We start from the raw sequence: 20,095 nt of genomic DNA on the forward strand, positions 1-20,095 counted from the left end.
TAAAAAATATTTGATTTCTTTACATCTTTCTTTTCTATTTTTCTTCAACTTTTCTTCTTTTCTTACACTTTTGTTTTACCTTTGATTTTTTTCTCTGTACTTTATATTCATTTGTATTAGTTTTTTTCTTTTTGTTTAAAATTCTTAATAAAAATATATACTAAAATATAAATAAAAATATTTTGGTTCCACTATGTTTAACTTTCCCCTGTCATAGATACTTCACTATTATCATGGGCTTTAGTTTTAAACATACACAGGTAGTCCTTGACTTACAACCACAATTGAGCCCAAGATTTCTGTTGTTAACTGAGGCACTTGTTAAGTGAGTTTTGCCCCAGTTTACGACCTTTCTTGCCTCAGTTGTTAAGTGAATCATTGCAGTTGATATGTTAGTAACCTGGTTGTTAAGTGAACCTGACTTCCCCATTGACTTTGCTTGTCAGAAGGTCACAAAAGGTGATCACAGGAATGATCACAAATATGAACCAGGTTGCCAAGCATCTGAATTTTGATCACATGATCCTGGGGATGCTGCAAAGATCGAAACTGTGAAAAACAGTCATGAGTTGTTGTTTTTTCAGTGCCATTGTGACTTTGAATGGTCACTAAATGAAGTATTGTAAGTCGAGCAGGGGTGAAATTCAGCTTGTTCTATCCGGATTGCGCGATCCGGTAGGGCCGACTGCTCAAAGCCCCATCCACCCATGCAGACGTCATGATGTCCCTTTTTTGCAATGATTTTCAGCCTCTGCGCATGCCTCTGTGCATGAGCAGACGATGCGGCACACGCCCATTTGCAAACTGGTAGGGAAGGTAAGTGAATTTCATCCCTGAAGTCGAGGACTATCTGTATTACTATTTCATTCACTTATTTATTCAGTAACACTTCCTGTTTTTCTCTTAGAGCCTTGAGCATCTTAGGGAGTCATGTTTTCCTTTTAAGAATTAATGACATTTGACAGCTTCTTCATTTCTGATCTTAATATCTACAAATTGCCCATGGTTATCACGACAGGGAATACCTTTGTGGATAATGCCTTGTGTCCATATAAATTAAAATCTTATGTGATTCAAAGTTCCAGCTCACATTTGTAGTAATGTGTGTTTAAGGCTTCATCACTGCAGACATTCTCACACTGATTGTCTGGATTGTACAACACAGTGGGGAACAATGAAGGTTCAGACAAATGGTTTAACCAGGTTGTTTTAGGAAAGCATGGGACACCCCATCTATTCACTTAAAACATTTATATATCCACCCATCTTACAGTATAGCAACCTCTAGATGGCTCCAAATCAATTAAAGCATATTATTATCAATAATCAAACAATGCAATATATATCTTACATGTAATATTCTATTAAAACTATAAACCAACATTACCCTACAAATGCATTCTTTTGTAAGATAAATGCAAAATTTTTTTAAAAATGCAGATTTAAAAATACAGACCACACTAGGAAAATTGAACCAACCACAGAAAGTATGCTTGGGATAGTTGTGTAGAATATGTCACCATAATATTATGGCACTTGAAATTCTTCTTCTGAGTGTAATTTTGGTTTCTTCCATCCTCATAATCCTCCTGTTCTGTAGCACTCAATATTGTAAAGCACCTTTTAACAAACACTGGATATCCTTTAACTGTAGATTTATGAGTTACTTTGAATCCCGTCAAACAAAAAGGAAAAACACATTATTCATCTCTACAAGGGGAGAATATATATATATACTTACCTACTAGGAAGCATACAAATGACCTTGATACATGTAAGATCAATAGATTTAAAAAAAAATAATCTGGGAAGGAGCAAGGAAAGATATCAATGATGGGTCAGGAGAACTGAAACTGAACAGAACAAGGCACTCGTGGGTATTGTCAGAATACAATTGGGTGTTTCAGTGGTACGATATAATAAAACTCAACAGAAATGGTTAAAGGAAGATAGACAGGCAGGTAATTAGATTGTCTTCTCATCTCTGAAACCTACTAATTAGTTTGAATTGCATCTTAGCAGTAGAATACCATATAAGCCAAAGAAAAGACAGATGAGGAAAATATAGAAATATATATAGTTAAAAATAAAATAAACCCATTTTCAAATGGTATCATTCTTTTGAATTTCAAGTCAGTGGTTTGAATCAATGGGAAAAAAAAGATATTTAGATGGTCCAGAACTAGGATGGCAAAACTGGGTCAGAAGTTTCCTCAATGAGCTGGTGTACCAGTAATTCACAGACAAGATAGTTTTTAGAGGGTCCTACTACCCCATTCATTTATTTCTGCCTCAATAGTAGGTCTGAACAAAAAAGCCTTTTTCTGACCAAATAAACCTTTTTTTCTGATACAGATTTTGAGCATAGACCCAGTATCATCTCTGTTTCTGCAAATAGAAGGGTTGATGGTAGAGGTTCTGGGATCAGGGTTGAATCCATAAGGGACACTGAATTTTCTATGCTAGGATTATGTTGGCTGTGATCAATTTCGACCAGTATATCTCAACTTTAAGATATCTTGACTTCAGTTCCCAGAATTCCCCAGCCAACATGTTGGGTGTTGCAGTCCATATGTTTTAAAATTGCCAACATTTAAAAACAGTATAGACTGACTTTCAGATGGGATTATCCTTTTGCTAAACTGGAGCCCAAAATTAGAGTTTTCTCTTTTTTGTGGCTTTTGTGGCTCAGGATCACCTTGATTAAGCCTTTCCTGGCTCCAGAATTTTCATTTTTGGAAATGTATTACAAATGTTATAAATATGGTCTATAAACACCATGTTATTTCTTTAAAAAGTAAATAGTTACCGAAGTATGCTCACTATAACACTAAGATTTATAACAAAAATATAACAACACTTTATAACAAAAAGGGAATGTGAGAAAATATTATTCAATGTACGTTCAATGTCCAGATATGAATGTTAATCTGTCTCATCCATTCTGAGACATTTGGGAGGAAAGATAATTTTGTCTTCCTTTCTTAATATGGATTGAACAAAGGTGTCTGTATGTGTGCATGTGTTGTGAAATGCCAGCAAATTAGGGAACATTACTAAATGCTTAAATATGTACCATGAGCAATCAGATATGCTTTATAGGAGATGCCTGTTTATCATTGCCTCTCATAGCCTTAACCCTAAGCTAATTAACTGTCATAGGGAGAGGGATTCAGTTGTTTGAAGATCTAAACACTGGGAAACGATTACGGTATAGAGCAAGAAAGCAACGTGGGGGTGGGGAAATAATCTTCCAGAAGCTATAAGATTGGCTGTCTCACCCCTTGCTTAATACTTTGTCTGCCTTTTGGTGTTTAGGAAGTAGTCATGTGAGCTTGGAAGAGAATGTGTGCAAGGACTGCTAGAATACGGAGCTTGCAGAGTGCGAGGGGAGACAGGGAAGTGTGTTAGAGACGGTTTAGTAGAAAGGGAAAGTGCAACCGGCTGCAGTTTCAGCTCCTGCAGCTTTGGAGTGAAAGCTTGCGATCCAGCTCGATCACCCATCTGCTCTGCATCCCCAGAAGTGCAAACCTTTCATGGTGCAAAAATACTCCAATGCCAAGAGGGCAGAGGAATAGGGAAAGGAGGCTTTTCAACTTATGAGAATATTTGCTGGGAGACCCTGATAGTTTTCCTACACTTAAGGTAATGCGGTGACTTATTCTATTTCTCTACCTTTTTAATTTTTCAAGAGGACAGAGTCCCTTCTTCTTTGATAAGAAAAACTCAGCTTTTTCATCTTCAAGAACTTATCAAGCTTTTAAAACTCCCCAAAAGTATAGACCTTTTTATTGTTTGGCCCCCTTGACCCAGCATCTAAAAGAGCTGGGATTAATCCTATTTTGTCTCATTAATTTCCAGTGGATTAGATTAGAAAAAAATACTTTTGATTTAGCAACTAAGCAATTATTTTATTAAATGCTGATATTCATGATTATTGTTGTTGTTATTGTTGTTGTTTTTGTTGTTGTTAAAGAAGTCAGAAATGCAGGAATGTAATTTTAGTGGGGGGGGTTGGGGGGGGGATTTGGCTCTTCTCTTTTCCTCTCCTCTCCTCTCCTCTCCTCTTCTTTCCAGGCATTTATCTATTTCTTTCCCTCTCTTTCTGCCAATAGGGCTGGAAGGAGAATTCCCCCATGGAATCCCCAGTGTACATATTTCGTGAAGAGCCGGGTCCCACCTGCCCCTCAGGTTTTTGCCCTTTTCCAAGCAGGACCAGCCACAGCTGGCATGCAGACTGGGAAGAATATGGCAACAGCAGCAATGGTGGATATGAGGACTTACAACAGAATCAGACCAATATCTCTCCAGCTATTCCTATCATCATCACAGCAGTCTACTCTATGGTCTTTGTGGTAGGCCTGGTGGGCAACTCCCTGGTTATGTTTGTCATCATAAGGTAAGTAATATGAAAGGCAATTATCTAAATCTAACCCATGAAAAGGGGAAATTCTTATTGCAGGAAGAAGAGATCAATGAAGGAAAAGAACATAAGAAAATCATAAAACTAACTGGTCCCTGATTAATTATTGCATCTAAGGGGACAGTCTGTAGAGTGATGGTAAATTATATGTTTTGAACTCAGAAGGTTGCATTTTAATCCTTAGCATTTTGAGGTACAATGGAAAAAGTCTCACCTTAAGTCCTGGAGTCTGCTATCAACAATAGCATTGTGGCTAACTTTGTTAATATTTAAATGTCAAGATTCTTCAAGTGCTGCTTAGTGGAGCATGTTAGAGCATAATTTATAAACAGGTGTATGGGGATGGTTGAGGTAAGGACTGAAGGGGGAGAAAATTATTTCTTCCCAGAAGTGTTATGTTCTGTTTTGCTTAGCTGATGCAGCAAATGGATAGCTCTTCTGGACACCCAAATGAAGTAGGAATGACCATTAGTAATACCTGGAAAGGACACCTTCATAGAATACCAGGACTGTTATAAGACTGGGAAGTTGAAAGACATTCCATAAAATGGTACCGGCAAGGCAGTTTTGTACTGTTGATATGAAACCACAGGGATCTATTTAGTCACCAGAAGTTGAGCTTTGCTATAAAAGACGTAATCTCTGTTTTGGATTAGTGTAGTAAAACAAGTAAGGGGAGGTTGCCTAAACGGATTTGGTATCAGCCCTGCTTTCATTTGAAATATAGAGAAAACTCTAAGTGGACAAAGTGATGATAATTTTTAAGTTATCAGCCTGAACGATGTGACAGTTGAAAACCACTGCAGAAATATGTGGCTAGAGCTCCCCCCAGGGATAAAAATGCCATTTATATTATTACTAATTTTATGTGAAATAAAATATACATGCTAATTATTCTATTTATCAGTCATCTTTCTAATGATGTCCTTAGCTTTTGAATAATTTTCTTTTTATTCTATATACTTTTAAAAACAAAATATGACTTATAATGAAATTCACCTAAAATGCTACATTTTTGCAAGAAAATGCCCCCTAAACTCACTCATTTCCTTATATATGTGAACAAATTTATATGCATGAAATTACTCAGCTAAATGGAAGTTTTATTTCCAGATCTTCCTTATCTCAATTTACATTTCTGATGCGTAGAGATTTATCAGTGATCAACCTTAAGGATTTGTGATTTATCTGGGGGGAGAATTGGCATGGTGAAGGAGTTATCTTTCTAATCACTTCCTTCAAAATGCATCATTTCATATAAATTTATTGAACTTATATGAAATGTTCTGGGGCTCTCTTGGGGTAAAAACCATGGTGACATTAAGACATGGGGACTTTGATTCCCAAAACTGGGGAGCTGGGGAAACTGAATTGAAGTCCACCCACCTTAAAATTGCCTAGGCTCAGAAACATTGGCCTAGAAGTTATTAAAATAAATACAAGAACGGAACATGGGAAATGTAGCAAGTATCCAGTTGTCTGGCTGTTGTATGTTAGTCCATGGAGTCTAGAGACAGTCCTGTGGAGTTTATCTTAACAGAATTATCTGGTCACTGGGAATGGACTGGATTTTAATCAGGATTTTGTATCCGTGTTTCAGATTTGAGTCAGTTTCTAGTTTTAATGAAATCATTATACATAATTTTGCTTCATATAAGAGTCATTGTGGATATACTTCTGTTTTCAGTGTGCGTGGTGGAAAAATGGTGGTGACAAAACATTGCAGCTAGTAAAGTGAACAAAACCTGAGATTACCCTCCCTTCCAAATCTTTAAATCAGTTTCTGCAGTTTTGACTTAATTAAGCGTTAGTGCTCAAGATATTTCCTAAATCTAACAATAATCTAAAAACTCATTTTTCTAAAAGTGCTAGCAACTATGTGGATTGACATAAGAGAAACCTTGTCAATAAATGAGAAACTATATTTTCTATCTTAAAGTCATCTTCAAGCTGAAGCTGATTCTGATACTTAATTCAACACACTGATGTTGCTTTCTTGGCAAAAAGGATTAACCATTTCCTTCTTCTGAGATGTTTCCTAGTCTAATTTATGGTTTAGCTTGTTTTTGTATTTTTAATACTTTAGTACTTTCTCTTCCTGCATTTGCAAACCATCTATTACTACCTGTGATGAATTTACAGAGAACTTGCTATTTTGATTAAAACCTTAAAACCTCATCTATCATGGGGTATTCAAGTTCTGCAGCTCGTTCTCTACTTGAAATCCAGTAAAAAGTGTTGATAAATTAGAAATAAGGCAGATAGTGAAAAAATATTTCAGAATAATATTAAACAAAAAACTCACACTGTTTGTTTTCCAACAGAGATCAAATGCCTATACATAAATGTAATACATAACAATCCTATTGCTATTTGTCAGGGGAGTGTCAATCTAGGGTATTTCTCCTGTCTTTTCTGATGTAACAAAGTTGTAATCAAAGGAGGAGATACAAACATGGGACTCAAGCTCTTACCCTGATTTGGGGATAGGAAAGTGCTGACATGAAATTGCAATTGATTGAACTCTTAATTCTTTAGTTTCTTGAACTGACATTCACTGTTAACCTGTAATCAGTGTCTCACTTCCTTCAGGAAAGCTTATGATTTTGTTTTGTTTTGAATTCTATTTCTTGATCTTTTAGCAAACCTTCAGTCTCAGAATTATCATCCACAAAACTGGCAGATATAATATGCTAAGATATATATAATAACTTAGCACTGTACAAATGTATGTACTGGACACAAAATTGAATCAACAAGCCACTCTACCTTTTACTGAGAATCTAATCTATGTTGGCCTAAAATGCATTCTATGGTGACCATAATCCGTTACCTTACATTTTGGCTATATTGACTCAGGAATATGAGACTTGAACTTCAGGATCCCAGATACAAGCTATTTTCAACAAACATAGCCATTTGTGAGTTTTGCCTTTTATCATTAGAATTTCAATAGAGCATAACATTCTACTACAAATCTCTGTTTCATTCTTTCCCAAATATTTCCTTTGATTCCATGAGGCTCTAAAGACATGCTAAACAATAGCATTTGCAGCTGTGTTTGCTCCTCTCTTTTTTCCATCAATTACAGATGCTTTTAAGAAGTTAGCATCGTTCCATTTTAATTAACTGCAAAACTGTCTGGCTTCACGGGCAAGCTAGGGAATACTTATATGCCTTCAAATGTGAGATACAGTATTCAGTGTGTGGAATTCTACTGAGCTGTAATAGTTCCGCACTACTAGTATTCCCTAAGTACTATTACTTAGGAAATCTCTAGTCCAAATGCTTTCTTAGCCATGAGAAGGTAATCTAATTCCCAGATACCTCTCCCTATAATATGGGGATAATGTGCTTTATAGTTAAATACGTAAAATTGTTTAACACATATTTAAAGTGTTATGAGAAATTCAATAGCTGCAATGGAAAAAAGGAGCAATTTTGTTTAAATAAAGGCTAGAGATTTATGACCGGTCAAGTTGAAAATAGTTCAATTAAGTGAAGCTTGGCATCCCTCCTTCCCTCATTTTGCAATCTGCAGATAGCAAGAAAAATCAAAATTTCACAGTAATCAAAGCAAGCCATCTGGTGGTTTCCAGTGATGTTGTGCCTAGCTTCTGTAGATGTGTGCCTGGCTCTCTTTCTCACAAAGGGCAGCAGCATCTAGTAGCTACTGAAGGAATGCTGGCTTCTCTTGTTCTTGCTATAACAATGCCCTTCATTAACTTAACTAATCTTTTTAACAAAAGTGGAATTGGAACAGGCACATGCAAACTGCAATGAAATAGAGCAGATAGACTTGAGAAATGGGAACAATGCTCAGAGCTGTGTATCATGAGTTCTTTCTAGTGTCACTAGAGACACCTAGCATTGGCTTGTATTATCTTCAGGCTATTATTTATCCAGCCAACTGCTTTCCATACTCCAAAGCTTCTCATCACTGAAAGGTTCAGGAGGCAGTGAAGAGAATCAAGCCACCATATCAACAGTCAGTCTACACAGTGCTTCACTGTGACAGCTGGGTAATTAGAGCATCCCCACAAATTGGTTTATGGCTTAATGTTTATAACTCTGCTTCTTTGGATATGGCTGGTCTTCTCCTCCTCCTCCACCTCCTCCTCCTCCTCCTCCCTTTTTCCTTTTTTCCCTTCTTCTCCATTTTTAAATATATGATTGTTAATGGAGCAGAACACAATTGGACTTTTGAAATTTGATGGACAAAAACATTGGGAAGAAAGTTTTCCACATTTCTTTGTAGGGAAGAGAAATTCTTCAAAAAATTCACAACATTTTACCTCCTGGAGATAAAAAAATCCAATAAGTCTTCCTCCAAGTGACACTGAATACACAGGATGCAATTATTGTTGAAAGAGTTAATATTTCAAAATTATGAGGGTGGAGCCTGCAGATAGGCTACTGAGAAGTGAATGTAATTACATTACATATATCCTCATATTCAGTCTTGTAGAACTGAACCTGACTTGCTTGTCAATTGTTTGTAAAAGTTTAATGACTCTAGAATTATGTCAAGGGAATCCAAGGAATAGGGATAAAAGTAAGAAATATTGCAAAATGGGAATTTTTTTGGTGCTGGTGTTGTAGAAAATATCACGAAAGACCTTCATGACTAATTTTGAAATCAAATCTAAATAAATGAGCTATGATGTGCGTGCTTGGCAACTGAGAGGCTCATCCCTATACATCTGTTAAGAAGTAATGAAATAAATTTTTCTCAGCAAATATGATAGGACAAACATAAGAAAGACAGTAATGACGTTGAGGAACAAAAATTCAAATACATTTTCAGTTGGATTGCTATTGGATTAATATCTATATCAGGAGGGGAAATCTGTGTCCCGTCCCCCCCACATATTGTTGAATTACAATTATTAGCCCTTCTCACCATTAGCTCTGCTAGTTGGAGTTGCTGTTCAAGAAGATCTTAATGTTCCCATCCGTCTTCTATACAGGAAGCAAAGCTGAGGGTAGGTGATGCATAGTTCTGGGCATTTTTCTAATGCATTTTTGATTATGGCAATCACACTCATGGGGAGAGAGCCATTGCTATTTTAACATTCTTTTCATAGCAGGGACTTCATTGGAAAATCTCATTTCCAGCTTATTTAAATTTGAAGAAAATGACTCAAATTTCAATTTGTAATGGACAAGACACTGCAGCAATATGGGCCTGTTGCCTCAATGCTTTGGTCAAATTAATAATGGCTACCAATGGCAGCGTGACTCATTCAGCAGTTTTGAGTTTCCCTTGTTTTTCAGCTGAACCAGGTTTTTTTTTAAACTGGAAAAGAGCTGGGTTTCATCAGGCTTGGGTATTTTTCCCCCCTCAAATTATCTTACATGCTTCCAGTAATGTGCATAATTTTCTAGGTTTTACCTAACAAAACTTTTAGTTTTATGGCAAAACCCATCTGGGAGAAAAGGTAAGATTGGATAAGGCTTCTGATGAGATTTGAGAAAAGATGGGAAATGATTTTATATTTATAATCATACATTCAGTTATAAGCTCAATACTATATTAGAAAATGCAAAGGATAGAATCCCCACTTTGCCCTAAATACCTTAATACAAATGAGAATGCATTAAAAGTAAAAGGGGCACTTTTTTATCACATCTTGAATGCATGTGTAAGTGTTTATTAAGTAATGTTGGTAACTAGTCAGCATAAACAGAATTCATAACATTCTACTATATGGGCTTTGTTGTTTTTTTAATTAAATCATAAAATCATAAAATCATACATCTTTATTAGATGAAATACTTTAGCTAAGGATAAAGTGCTCTGAGAAGCTACACCAATTAATTGTATTTAGTTATCTTTGTGCTTTGACCCCTGGTGTTCTGACCTAGGCTTCCTGAGAAAGCATAAATCACAAGCTTAGTCCCCGAAAACCTCTTTTATTGAGACGGCTGTGAATTATGATCATTCACAGCCCGTAATCATTCACAAACAGTCTGTGAAGATTCCGACAGATGTCTGCTCTAGTTGACACAGCCTTTCAGGGTAATATTGATAAGCACCCACCTTTATCTTCCTTGAAATGCTGCCAGAGACTTAATTGCCAATTAGTTTTGCAAGGCCAAACGGAGCACAGAGTCAAACTGACTTCTCAGAGCTTGAATTGACTATATGAAGTAATTGCTTCCTGCAAAGGCTCACGTTCATTTGATCCTCTTTTATGTCTTATGGGAGGGGCCAATCATCTCCAAGCCTTACTCCCAAGTTGCCCTTTTTTTTTCTTAATTTTTTCTTCCTTCTGGCAGCTCTGCGCATTCACACACTGGGAACTGTCTCACACTGTTCTTCTGCCTCACTGATATCAGATTCTGGAGGTAGCACATAACTACCAGATGGCCCTGGCCCCCTCTGTGCCTCTGACGCAGAGACTTCGTCCGAGCCTTCCCCAGACTCTAGGACTGGCCCATGTTCCTCCCTAACCTCCTCACTGTCCAAATCTGCTGCCAGCTCTGCTGGCCGCTGGCAGGCCACAACACCTGGCTGCCCTTCCTAGCATTCTGATTCTTTATAGTTTGACCCCCAACTTTCAGTGACTAGTTTCTTCCCTCTGGAACTTAGACTGGTTTGGCATTTGTCTCCTGGAGTGATGGAGTGACAAGTCTTCTTTGTGCCTTTGGACATGAGTAATCCCCTTTTGGATTTAGATATCCTTTTTGAAGTTAGATCTTGATTTTATAGTTGCATGTTTGTGCTTTTTGTCTCTTGTTTAAGACAGAAAATGACAATTTATTTTTTGAAAAGTGTGAGAGAGCACATACTAACATTGAAAACATCACTGAGAAAATGAGATACAGAATTTCGAGATTTGTCTCCCTGAAATGTACAAGCCCAAATCAAATTGGGTTGTTCTGTAATTATACAATAACTTTTAATTAGACAGAGGAACTAAACACATGTCAGCTAGTAATTAAACTTTCATTGAAATCTGTTTTGTCCTAGATTTTGGAAAAGTGTGGCAAGGCCTGCATCATTCTCCATATAATATTGACATATCTTGAAATCCTTCAAAATCAGAATTAGGTGGTACTGGATTCTTTGATCTTTCCTAAAGGCCATGAGATTCAGATCCATTGCTATTTTAATTTTATTTTAATGGAATCAAGTTTCTATAGTAGACATGAAAAATAGGACAAGTTCAGTTACAGAATCTGAAGGCTTTTTCATAAAGACAGACAGTTCTGTTTGGCCTCTTGTAATATATTATCAATTGCATATGCCAAACCATCCATTTGAAGCAGTTATATAAACCTGTTATTTCTGTCTTTTTCACTAATGCAAATGAATATATTATTTTAAAAAGAAGAGCAAGATACTACGAACAAGAAAACATTAAACTGGAATAGTATGGTGCTTTATAGGGATTATTCAACAATTCAAAGGCTTTATTATAAGAGGGACTATGTACATTCATTGTACTATAGTACTGATTGAATATTCTAAATATTAGAAAAAAAGCCCTCCTTGATCTCTTCTCTCTCTCTCTCATTCCCAAGGTAGTCACCACCTTGGAATTTCTAAATGTTATGGAAGTAATGCAATCAGATATGAGCAGCACTACACTGTTATTAGGTACACTTAGCATTTAATAAAACAGTCCTGACTAATACCTATGGAGTTAAATATTGATTATATTATGATAACTGCATTTTGCTTTGTTTTAAAGAAAACAAATCCTATGTTTTACTTGTTCTCAACAGAGAACCTTATATTTTCATTAGCTAAAAATAAATTTTGTTGTTTTAGGGTAGCCCAATTTGCATAATCTAATTAAATCACTCATTAATTCAATTCTGCTTGTGGCAAGTAAAACTTAATTGTTAACATGGCATTGCAACATTAAATCAAGGAAATTATGGAGTAAAATATTCAGTTGCTGATACTGAAGGTTGATGTAACCATCATGTTTGTTGCCTTGTTTTCCCTCTGGAAATATTCTCTCAAACTTCATGACCCACCAAAGCGGAAATCATGTTCAAAGCTAAATGATTGTCCTATTTACAATCTACTTTTCTCAAATGTGTTAAACTTTATGGAGTTCACACATCAATCACGATATTTTGCGTGGCAGAGGAATGTAAACAAATATGAAATAGATTCAAACAATATAATTGTAGCAACCTTTGTTTGGTGGACAAAAATATTTTACCTTTCTTTCTTCAAAGATAAGGAAGCAAAAATTATTTTCCTTATTTAAAACACATTTTTTTAAATAACGGTTTATTAAAAATTGGTATAATAACAGCATGTGATGGAGCAGAAACTTATCCTATAGTATTCATTCATCAAAACAGTGATTTGTGTTGATTTATATCTACCCCCAATAAGACTAAATCTGGAGGTAACTTTTATATGTTAGGTTTCAGCACTGACTCAGATGGAGCAGCTGCACCACAACATAGAAAAGCAGACAATGTGTAAATGAAGGCATGTGTTTTGTTCCCAGAGACCCCCATGCATTTTTATTCTTGCCAAAATATTCCCCCATAAGAACCTCAAAGTAATAAACAAAAACTATTACCTTGAGGTAAGCAGTTTGGAGTGTACCATCTATGTGTGTGTGTGTGTGTATGTTATGCAAAATAGTGATGTTTTGTAATAGTCTCTGTATTAGATTTATGGATAAATATTTACAAACACTTCTTTTGTTTTAGGTACACAAAGATGAAGACCGCAACAAACATTTATATTTTTAATTTGGCTCTGGCAGATGCTCTTGTCACCACAACTATGCCTTTTCAAAGTACTGAGTATTTGATGAACACTTGGCCCTTTGGGGATGTGCTGTGTAAAATAGTCATTTCAATTGACTATTATAACATGTTTACAAGCATATTCACCTTGACCATGATGAGTGTAGATCGTTACATTGCTGTGTGTCACCCAGTAAAGGCTCTGGACTTTCGTACTCCTCTGAAGGCCAAGATCATCAATATATGCATCTGGGTCTTATCTTCATCTGTAGGCATTTCAGCCATTGTTCTTGGAGGTACCAAGGTCAGGGAAGGTGAGTACAAACACTGATTTTATATCTAGACTGTAAAACATTAAGGTATATTTTATTGTTGATTCCTAAGCCAATTCTGTGTGCTTTTCTAATTTAATGAGAATTAGCAGAAGTTTGAGGTCAGCCCTGTAAGTCAGGAAATCGATTCCCCTAAAACACTCTTTATTGTTGCAGGATATAATAACAAAATCTTGAAAGCCTGCCACCATCTCTTATGCAATACAGAATCAAGGCAGGATTATTTAAAGTCTCCTTCTATGCTTACTACTTTCCTATGGCTGAAATTTCATTTAGTCTCTTTTATTTTATTTTATTTTTTTATTTTTTTAATTATTTTATTTTATTTTAAACATATTTATTGAACCACCCATCTTTCAACCAATTCTGGGCATCTCCCAATCAATTGATTTAACTATTTAATTACAAACATATGAAAAGAACAAGGGATCAGATTTTCACACTACTCAATACAATTCTGGTTAATAATACTGCTTAAAAATTATAGGTTGGATTATAAATGAGTAGTATATCATGGCAAGCTGTAACATGATTTCTCGTCTTTTGACTTAGTATGCTGTAATTTATTCAATGAAGTGTAGATAAACAATCCATGGCTTAGTCTAGTGCTACCAGATCTGGATTGCAAACATCTGGACAAATAGGAGACGGCAAGGAAAGAATTTCAGATTTTTTTTTTTCAGAATCTTTTCCCCCCTGGCATGTACTCAGAGTTTATTTCTGAATGTCTAATGATCATCCAGATTTTTGAAGCTTAAGAATTAAATTAATTTTAGTTGGAAGTACTGAACTGACTTATTATGCTTTTCAGAACTCCCACCAGGGGCGGGTTTCAAAACCCGTTGCTACCGCTTCACTCATGGGTGTGTGCGCGCTCGCGTGTGTGCGTGGCAATTCTGTGCATGCGCAGAAGTGTCAGGTGGGTGGACGGACCCTCCCGCCGCCACCATTACCGGTATGCCTGATCTGGGGCGAACCGGTAGCAACCCACAACTGGCCCCTACCCTTGACTTTCACATAATCTCCAAATCAAAACTTTGCACAAATAACAATAGCGATAGCACTTAGACTTATATACCGCTTCACAGTGCTTTACAGACCTCTTTAAGCAGTTTACAGAGTCAGCATATTGCCCCCAACAATTTGGGTCCTCATTTTACCCACCTCGGAAGGATGGAAGTCTGAGTCAACCTTGAGCCAGTGAGAATCGAACTGCTGGCAGCTTACAATACTGCATTCTAACCACTGGCTGTAAATAAAAACTATTTATCTAGCAGTTAAGTTAGCATTTACTTTTCTCAAAACTAGTATGTGAAATGACAGCTAACCAAGAAGGCAAAATGTTTTGAATTTACAGTGCTCCATTTCCAGCAAAAATAATTGTTTCAAAGCAATTCTGACTTTTTTTTGAAGATGTATGATATTTGAAACAAGTTGGTTTTGAGTTCAAAATGGGATCTCTAAAATAAACAGGGCTATTTCAAGAACAAAATATTTTGAATTTCAGATGTTTTTTCACACTCCTATAACCTATTCCAAGCAACAATATCTGTAAATACATTTTTCATAGTTTCTGAAATGAAGAATATGTGATTTATAGCATACATCAAGGTTGAGCCATGGTGGCACAGTGGTAGAGTGCAGTACTGCAGGTTACTTCTGCTGACTGCTGGCTGCCTGCAATTTGGCAGTTCTAATCTCACCAGGTTCAAGGTTGACTCAGCCTTCCATCTGGGTAATGGTGTGTAAAATGAGGACCCAAATTGTTAGGGGCAACATGCTGAGTCTGTAAACCACTTAGAGAGGGCTTTAAAGTGGTATGTAAGTCAAGTGCTTATTGCTAGTGTTATAAGAATCCATTGAATCACATTATATTAATTTCTATAGTCCATTTTTCATCAATCTCAAAGGAATATGTATGCTACCCAGTACTGGAATAATATCAATAGGCATTTTTAAAGTTAAACTTTAATATAATTTCTCTTAAATTATTAGTATTGTTATATATGTCACTTTGTACAAGTTTCCTAAATATTTCAATAGTGATAATAAAATAATAATGAAATCATTTTGTATGTTCACTTGTGAGCCACAAACGGGCTGTTCTTACAGTAAGCCACATCATGATACTTACATTAGTAGGTAATGTAATCAAATAAAATTTGATCTGAATATACTGGTATAGGAGGAAGTTGGGAACTGCCTACATGTAAAAATATATTCCCTGTGGCAAACGATACTTGCAGATTGCTCTGTAAGATTGTCCAAAGCGTTGTCCTGGAAAGTGATGAGGAAATATACATACAGTGGAGAATGCACTAGAGTATTCTCCATTCTCTGCATACGTAGAGTATGCAGTTTATATCCACTGGATCAAAGAAGTATATTATTTTAAAAACTGGATTCCAAGCACTGGCAAACCAATTTAGTTAAACCACAGGCTGAAGGAGAGAAGAGAGTAAAGAGGCATTTCAGCACGAAGTTGCTCCATGGGACCAAATAACATATGCCAGGCAGGGATGGGTTCCAAATCCCATTGCTACCGGTTTACTCGTGCACATGCAGGGCGCTTCTGCACGGAAGCGTCCGGGCAGGTGGGCGGAGCCTTCCACCACCGGCGCTACCGGTTCGCCCGATCAGGCTACCCAACCCACCACTGATACCAGGTTAGTGAAGCTGTTCTCTACTGGTTCCCAAGAAAACACATTCAGTCAGGCAAGAGTCTTGTAAAACAGGTGATCTACAATAAAGAAACTGCATTGATTTTTTCATAGAGTTCTTCTGGTTCCTTGAACCTGACACCAATTGAAAACCTAAATTAAACTAAAAATTGAATTAATTTAAATTAAACTGAACCAGAGTTGATGTGCTGATGTACTAGGTGTTCATTTTTCTTTTCTTTCCTGCCTTGTTTTGTTAAATATTATAATCATACCCATGATTTTGAGACCAACAAGCTTCAAGTTCTGCTACTGTCTAGTTGGACCCAGTTACTAGTCTTTGTGTACCAAACCTGTGATTTTCTTGGTAAAAGGCACTTTTTAAAAAACAAATGAGTAAAAACCCATTTTTCTTTTTATTCAGTTGAGTGAGCTGATGCATTATAATAGCAAACAGAATATATTCTTCTCCTGCAGACATTTCTCAATTTCTCAGCTGAACTTGCCACTTACATAACTCTTTAAAAGCTATGGTTACCCTTCTAACCACTTCAGTTCATTATTAGTAGTAGGATTGCCTGAAATTAATACATTTTTGAAATACATTTGCAAAGTTCATCCATGAATATCTGCAGAAGTATCAAGACTTTAGGGAGTGTTTTAGTAAGTAGCAAATCTATTATGGAGATTGTAGGTTTGTAATTAGAAAGGACATATTTAATTAACAAGGATTCTCTAAAGTTCATTTCAGTAATGCAATAGACTATACAATACTGTGACGAAATGGGGTTGAGGGGTACCCCGGACCGTGAACCAGCTCATGAGTAAACACACTGAGACTGAAATAATTCTGACAGAGGCGTCTTGTGTAAAAATATAATTTACTTTAAAACATTTAAAAAGCACTATGTCTTTAAGAAAACACATTAAAAACAAAGTCTTATCTGGGTATGTGAAGCGAGGCTATCTCCCTAGATCCCTCTCCACAATACCGAAACAGTTCACAAAAGAATAAAGCTAGCATGAAGGTAAGCAGCTTCGGCGTCGATACATCATCAAGGCAATCATAATGGGAGCAGCACGAGCTTCACAGCTGAAAGTCACCTGAAGTAAAAACAGTTCAAACAGCAAACATTGCTTGAAGCTTGTGGGAGGAAGAAGGTCCAGCAACAGCAGTCCCGATGATAGCTTGCGTGCTACAAAACAGCAAAAGGCAAGCATCCGTGGGAGTCTCTCTGTAACGACGTCTGGAGTCCTTATCTGCATTCTTCTCCCATCTGCGGCGTTGCACCAAGCTTCCTGCAGGAGCTGTGCATTTAGGCCTAGAAGACTAGGCCCAAGTAGCAAGCAAAAGGTCCTTGCTTATATAGGGAGTTAACCTGCAATTAACTAGGGCGGGTAAGGCTTGCAGGTAATTGACAACAGTAGATGGCTTGATTAAAACCATACTGTTTGTGAGTAGGCAGATAGCCACAGCAATCCTGGAAACACTCGTGACAAATACCTTAACTCAGTGGTGAAATTCAAAATTTTTTACTACCGGTTCTGTGGGTGTGGCTTGGTGGGCGTGGCTTGGTAGGTGTGGCAGGGGAAGGATACTGCAACATCTCCGTTTCCTCCCCACTCCAGGGGAAGGATACTGTAAATCCCCATTCCCACCACACTCTGGGGCCAGCTAGAGGTGGTATTTGCCGGTTCTCCGAACTACTCAAAATTTCTGCTACCGGTTCTCCAGAACCTGTCAGAACCTGCTGGATTTCACCCCTCATAACTTATATTTACCCCGGTTCCTTAAGTTTTTTGTTTGAGTGAAAGAGCTCCTGTGCATACAAGTAGTTCTCAACTTACAAACATTTGTTTAGCAATTATTTGAAGTTACAACAGCACTGGAAAAAATGACTTGTGACTATTCCTTGCATTTACAACTGTCGCAACACCCCATGGTCATGTGATCGAAATTTGGTTACTTGGCAGCCAGCAAAAGGCTTCTGACAAGCAAAGTCAATGGGGTAAGCCAGATTCACTTAACAACCCTGATATTCATTTAACAATTATAGTGATTTGCTTAACAACCATGGCAAAAAAGTTCATAAAATTGGGCACAAGTCTCTTAACAACTGTCTTGCCTGGCAATGGAAATTCTGGTGCCAGTGGTGGTTGTAGGCTGAAGACTACCTGTAATGAGCCTTGGTGGCGCAGCAGACTAAAGCACTGTTAAGTAACATCAGCTGCCTGCAATTACTACAAGTTCAAATCTCACCAGGCTCAAGGTTGACTCAGCCTTCCATCCTTTCGAGGTAGGTAAAATGAGGACCTGGTTTGTGGGGGCAATAAGCTGACTTTGTATAAAGTTAGCTTATTTAGGGGGAAGCTGAAAGCCCTACTAAGCAGGTATATACAAAAGTATGAAGGCTATTGCTTAACGCATTGTAAGCCACCCTGAGTCTCCGGAAAAGGGCGGCATATAAATCGAACCAATAAATGAATGAATGAATGAATGAATGAATGAATGAATGAATGAATGAATGAATGATATCCTTTGCATTTTACTGGGAGAAATTCAGTAAACATCTTGCAGATTTTATTAGAATTAATTTCCATTAGTAGGCCATAATGTTTTCATGTAAACTTCAATTTAATCAGTGGAATCCATATCTGGGGTATATTAAAATATGCCTGTTAATAGTTCACCTCTGATTTGTAAGAATGACTGTCAATACAAATGCAATAAAAGAGAAAAGAAAATTTTATGAATCTTGCCTGCAGAGCTTGATTTTAGCCTTCAAAAGTGATATGGCTTTGAATCCTTGTAAATTCTATGCTATTTGCTTTTTTCTGAAATTGTTAATTTAACGTATTCATTTGTTTTCTTCTTATGGGTCCCTTTACGTACAGATACCGGCAGTACTGAATGTTCTCTTCAGTTTCCAGATGATGACTATGTCTGGTGGGACATCTTCATGAAAATCTGTGTCTTTGTCTTTGCCTTTATTATCCCAGTCCTAATTATTATAGTTTGTTACACTCTGATGATCCTGCGCTTGAAAAGTGTGCGGCTCCTGTCTGGATCACGAGAAAAAGATCGAAACCTCCGCCGTATCACCAGATTGGTTCTTGTTGTAGTTGCAGTTTTCATTATCTGTTGGACCCCCATCCACATTTTTGTGTTAGTTGAGGCTCTTGGAGATGTCTCACATAGCACTGCAGCCATTTCTAGCTACTATTTCTGCATTGCATTGGGCTACACCAACAGCAGTCTAAATCCCATTCTATATGCATTTTTGGATGAAAACTTCAAGCGTTGTTTCAAAGATTTCTGCTTTCCTTTTAAGATGAAGGCAGACAAACAAAATACCAGCAGAGTTAGAAACACAATTCACAATCCTGCTCATGCTGGGAACGCTGATGGTACAAACAAACCAGCATGACTAGTTGTGGAAATGTCATCCTATTGTCCTCCTGGAAAAGAAGAATCCAATGATCTTGGATTAACTCAAATAACTACAGCAGTGTGAAATGGACAGTAAAAGGACCATTTGATATTATTTACAAAGCCCCACAGTTTCAACTGAAATATAGCCATCAAGATGTCCTTCATCTATGTTCACTGATGATGAATTCTGTTTCAACAGAACTTTGTATATAGCAAAGTAATCATCTGGGGCAGAAGAAGAGAACTAGTCATCCCTCCCCCATTTTTGATGCTTTATGTATGTTTTATGTGGATGTTTTAGTGATTGCTGAAATTTTTATTAAGGAGTAATGTGACTTCAGCATATCACTAGTTTTATTGTACTTGTCAGAATAGCAAATCAGCATTTCCTTTTATTGATTATATTGACTAAGTATGCAGTACATTTTCAGCTATTTATATGGCCTTAAATAATACAAAAAAAAAAAAAAAAAGTGACGTCTAGCCTATTGCAACTGTTGGAAATTTCTCCTGAATGGGT

The 20,095-nt window shown here is 36.9% G+C and overlaps 1 protein-coding gene across 3 annotated transcripts; it reads left to right on the plus strand.

Annotated features, from left to right (window-relative positions):
• The first annotated feature begins 4,136 nt into the window (after nucleotides 1-4,136).
• Nucleotides 4,137-19,570, plus strand: OPRK1 (opioid receptor kappa 1). Of its 3 annotated transcripts, none has more exons than XM_070942304.1 (3): nucleotides 4,137-4,399; nucleotides 13,112-13,468; nucleotides 19,048-19,570. In XM_070942304.1, the coding sequence occupies exons 1-3, from the start codon at nucleotides 4,137-4,139 to the stop codon at nucleotides 19,568-19,570; spliced, it is 1,143 nt and encodes a 380-aa protein (XP_070798405.1). The 3 variants fall into 3 exon arrangements, with proteins under 3 accessions (XP_070798405.1, XP_070798404.1, XP_070798406.1); XM_070942303.1 differs by having other exon boundaries at nucleotides 13,112-13,464; nucleotides 19,038-19,570; XM_070942305.1 differs by having other exon boundaries at nucleotides 4,365-4,384.
• The last annotated feature ends 525 nt before the right edge of the window (nucleotides 19,571-20,095 follow it).

The sequence above is a fragment of the Pituophis catenifer genome, unplaced genomic scaffold (assembly GCF_029215685.1).
Source record: "Pituophis catenifer annectens isolate HBS135680 unplaced genomic scaffold, rPitCat1.0.hap2 SCAF_3, whole genome shotgun sequence".
Classification (NCBI taxonomy): Eukaryota; Metazoa; Chordata; class Lepidosauria; order Squamata; family Colubridae; genus Pituophis; species Pituophis catenifer.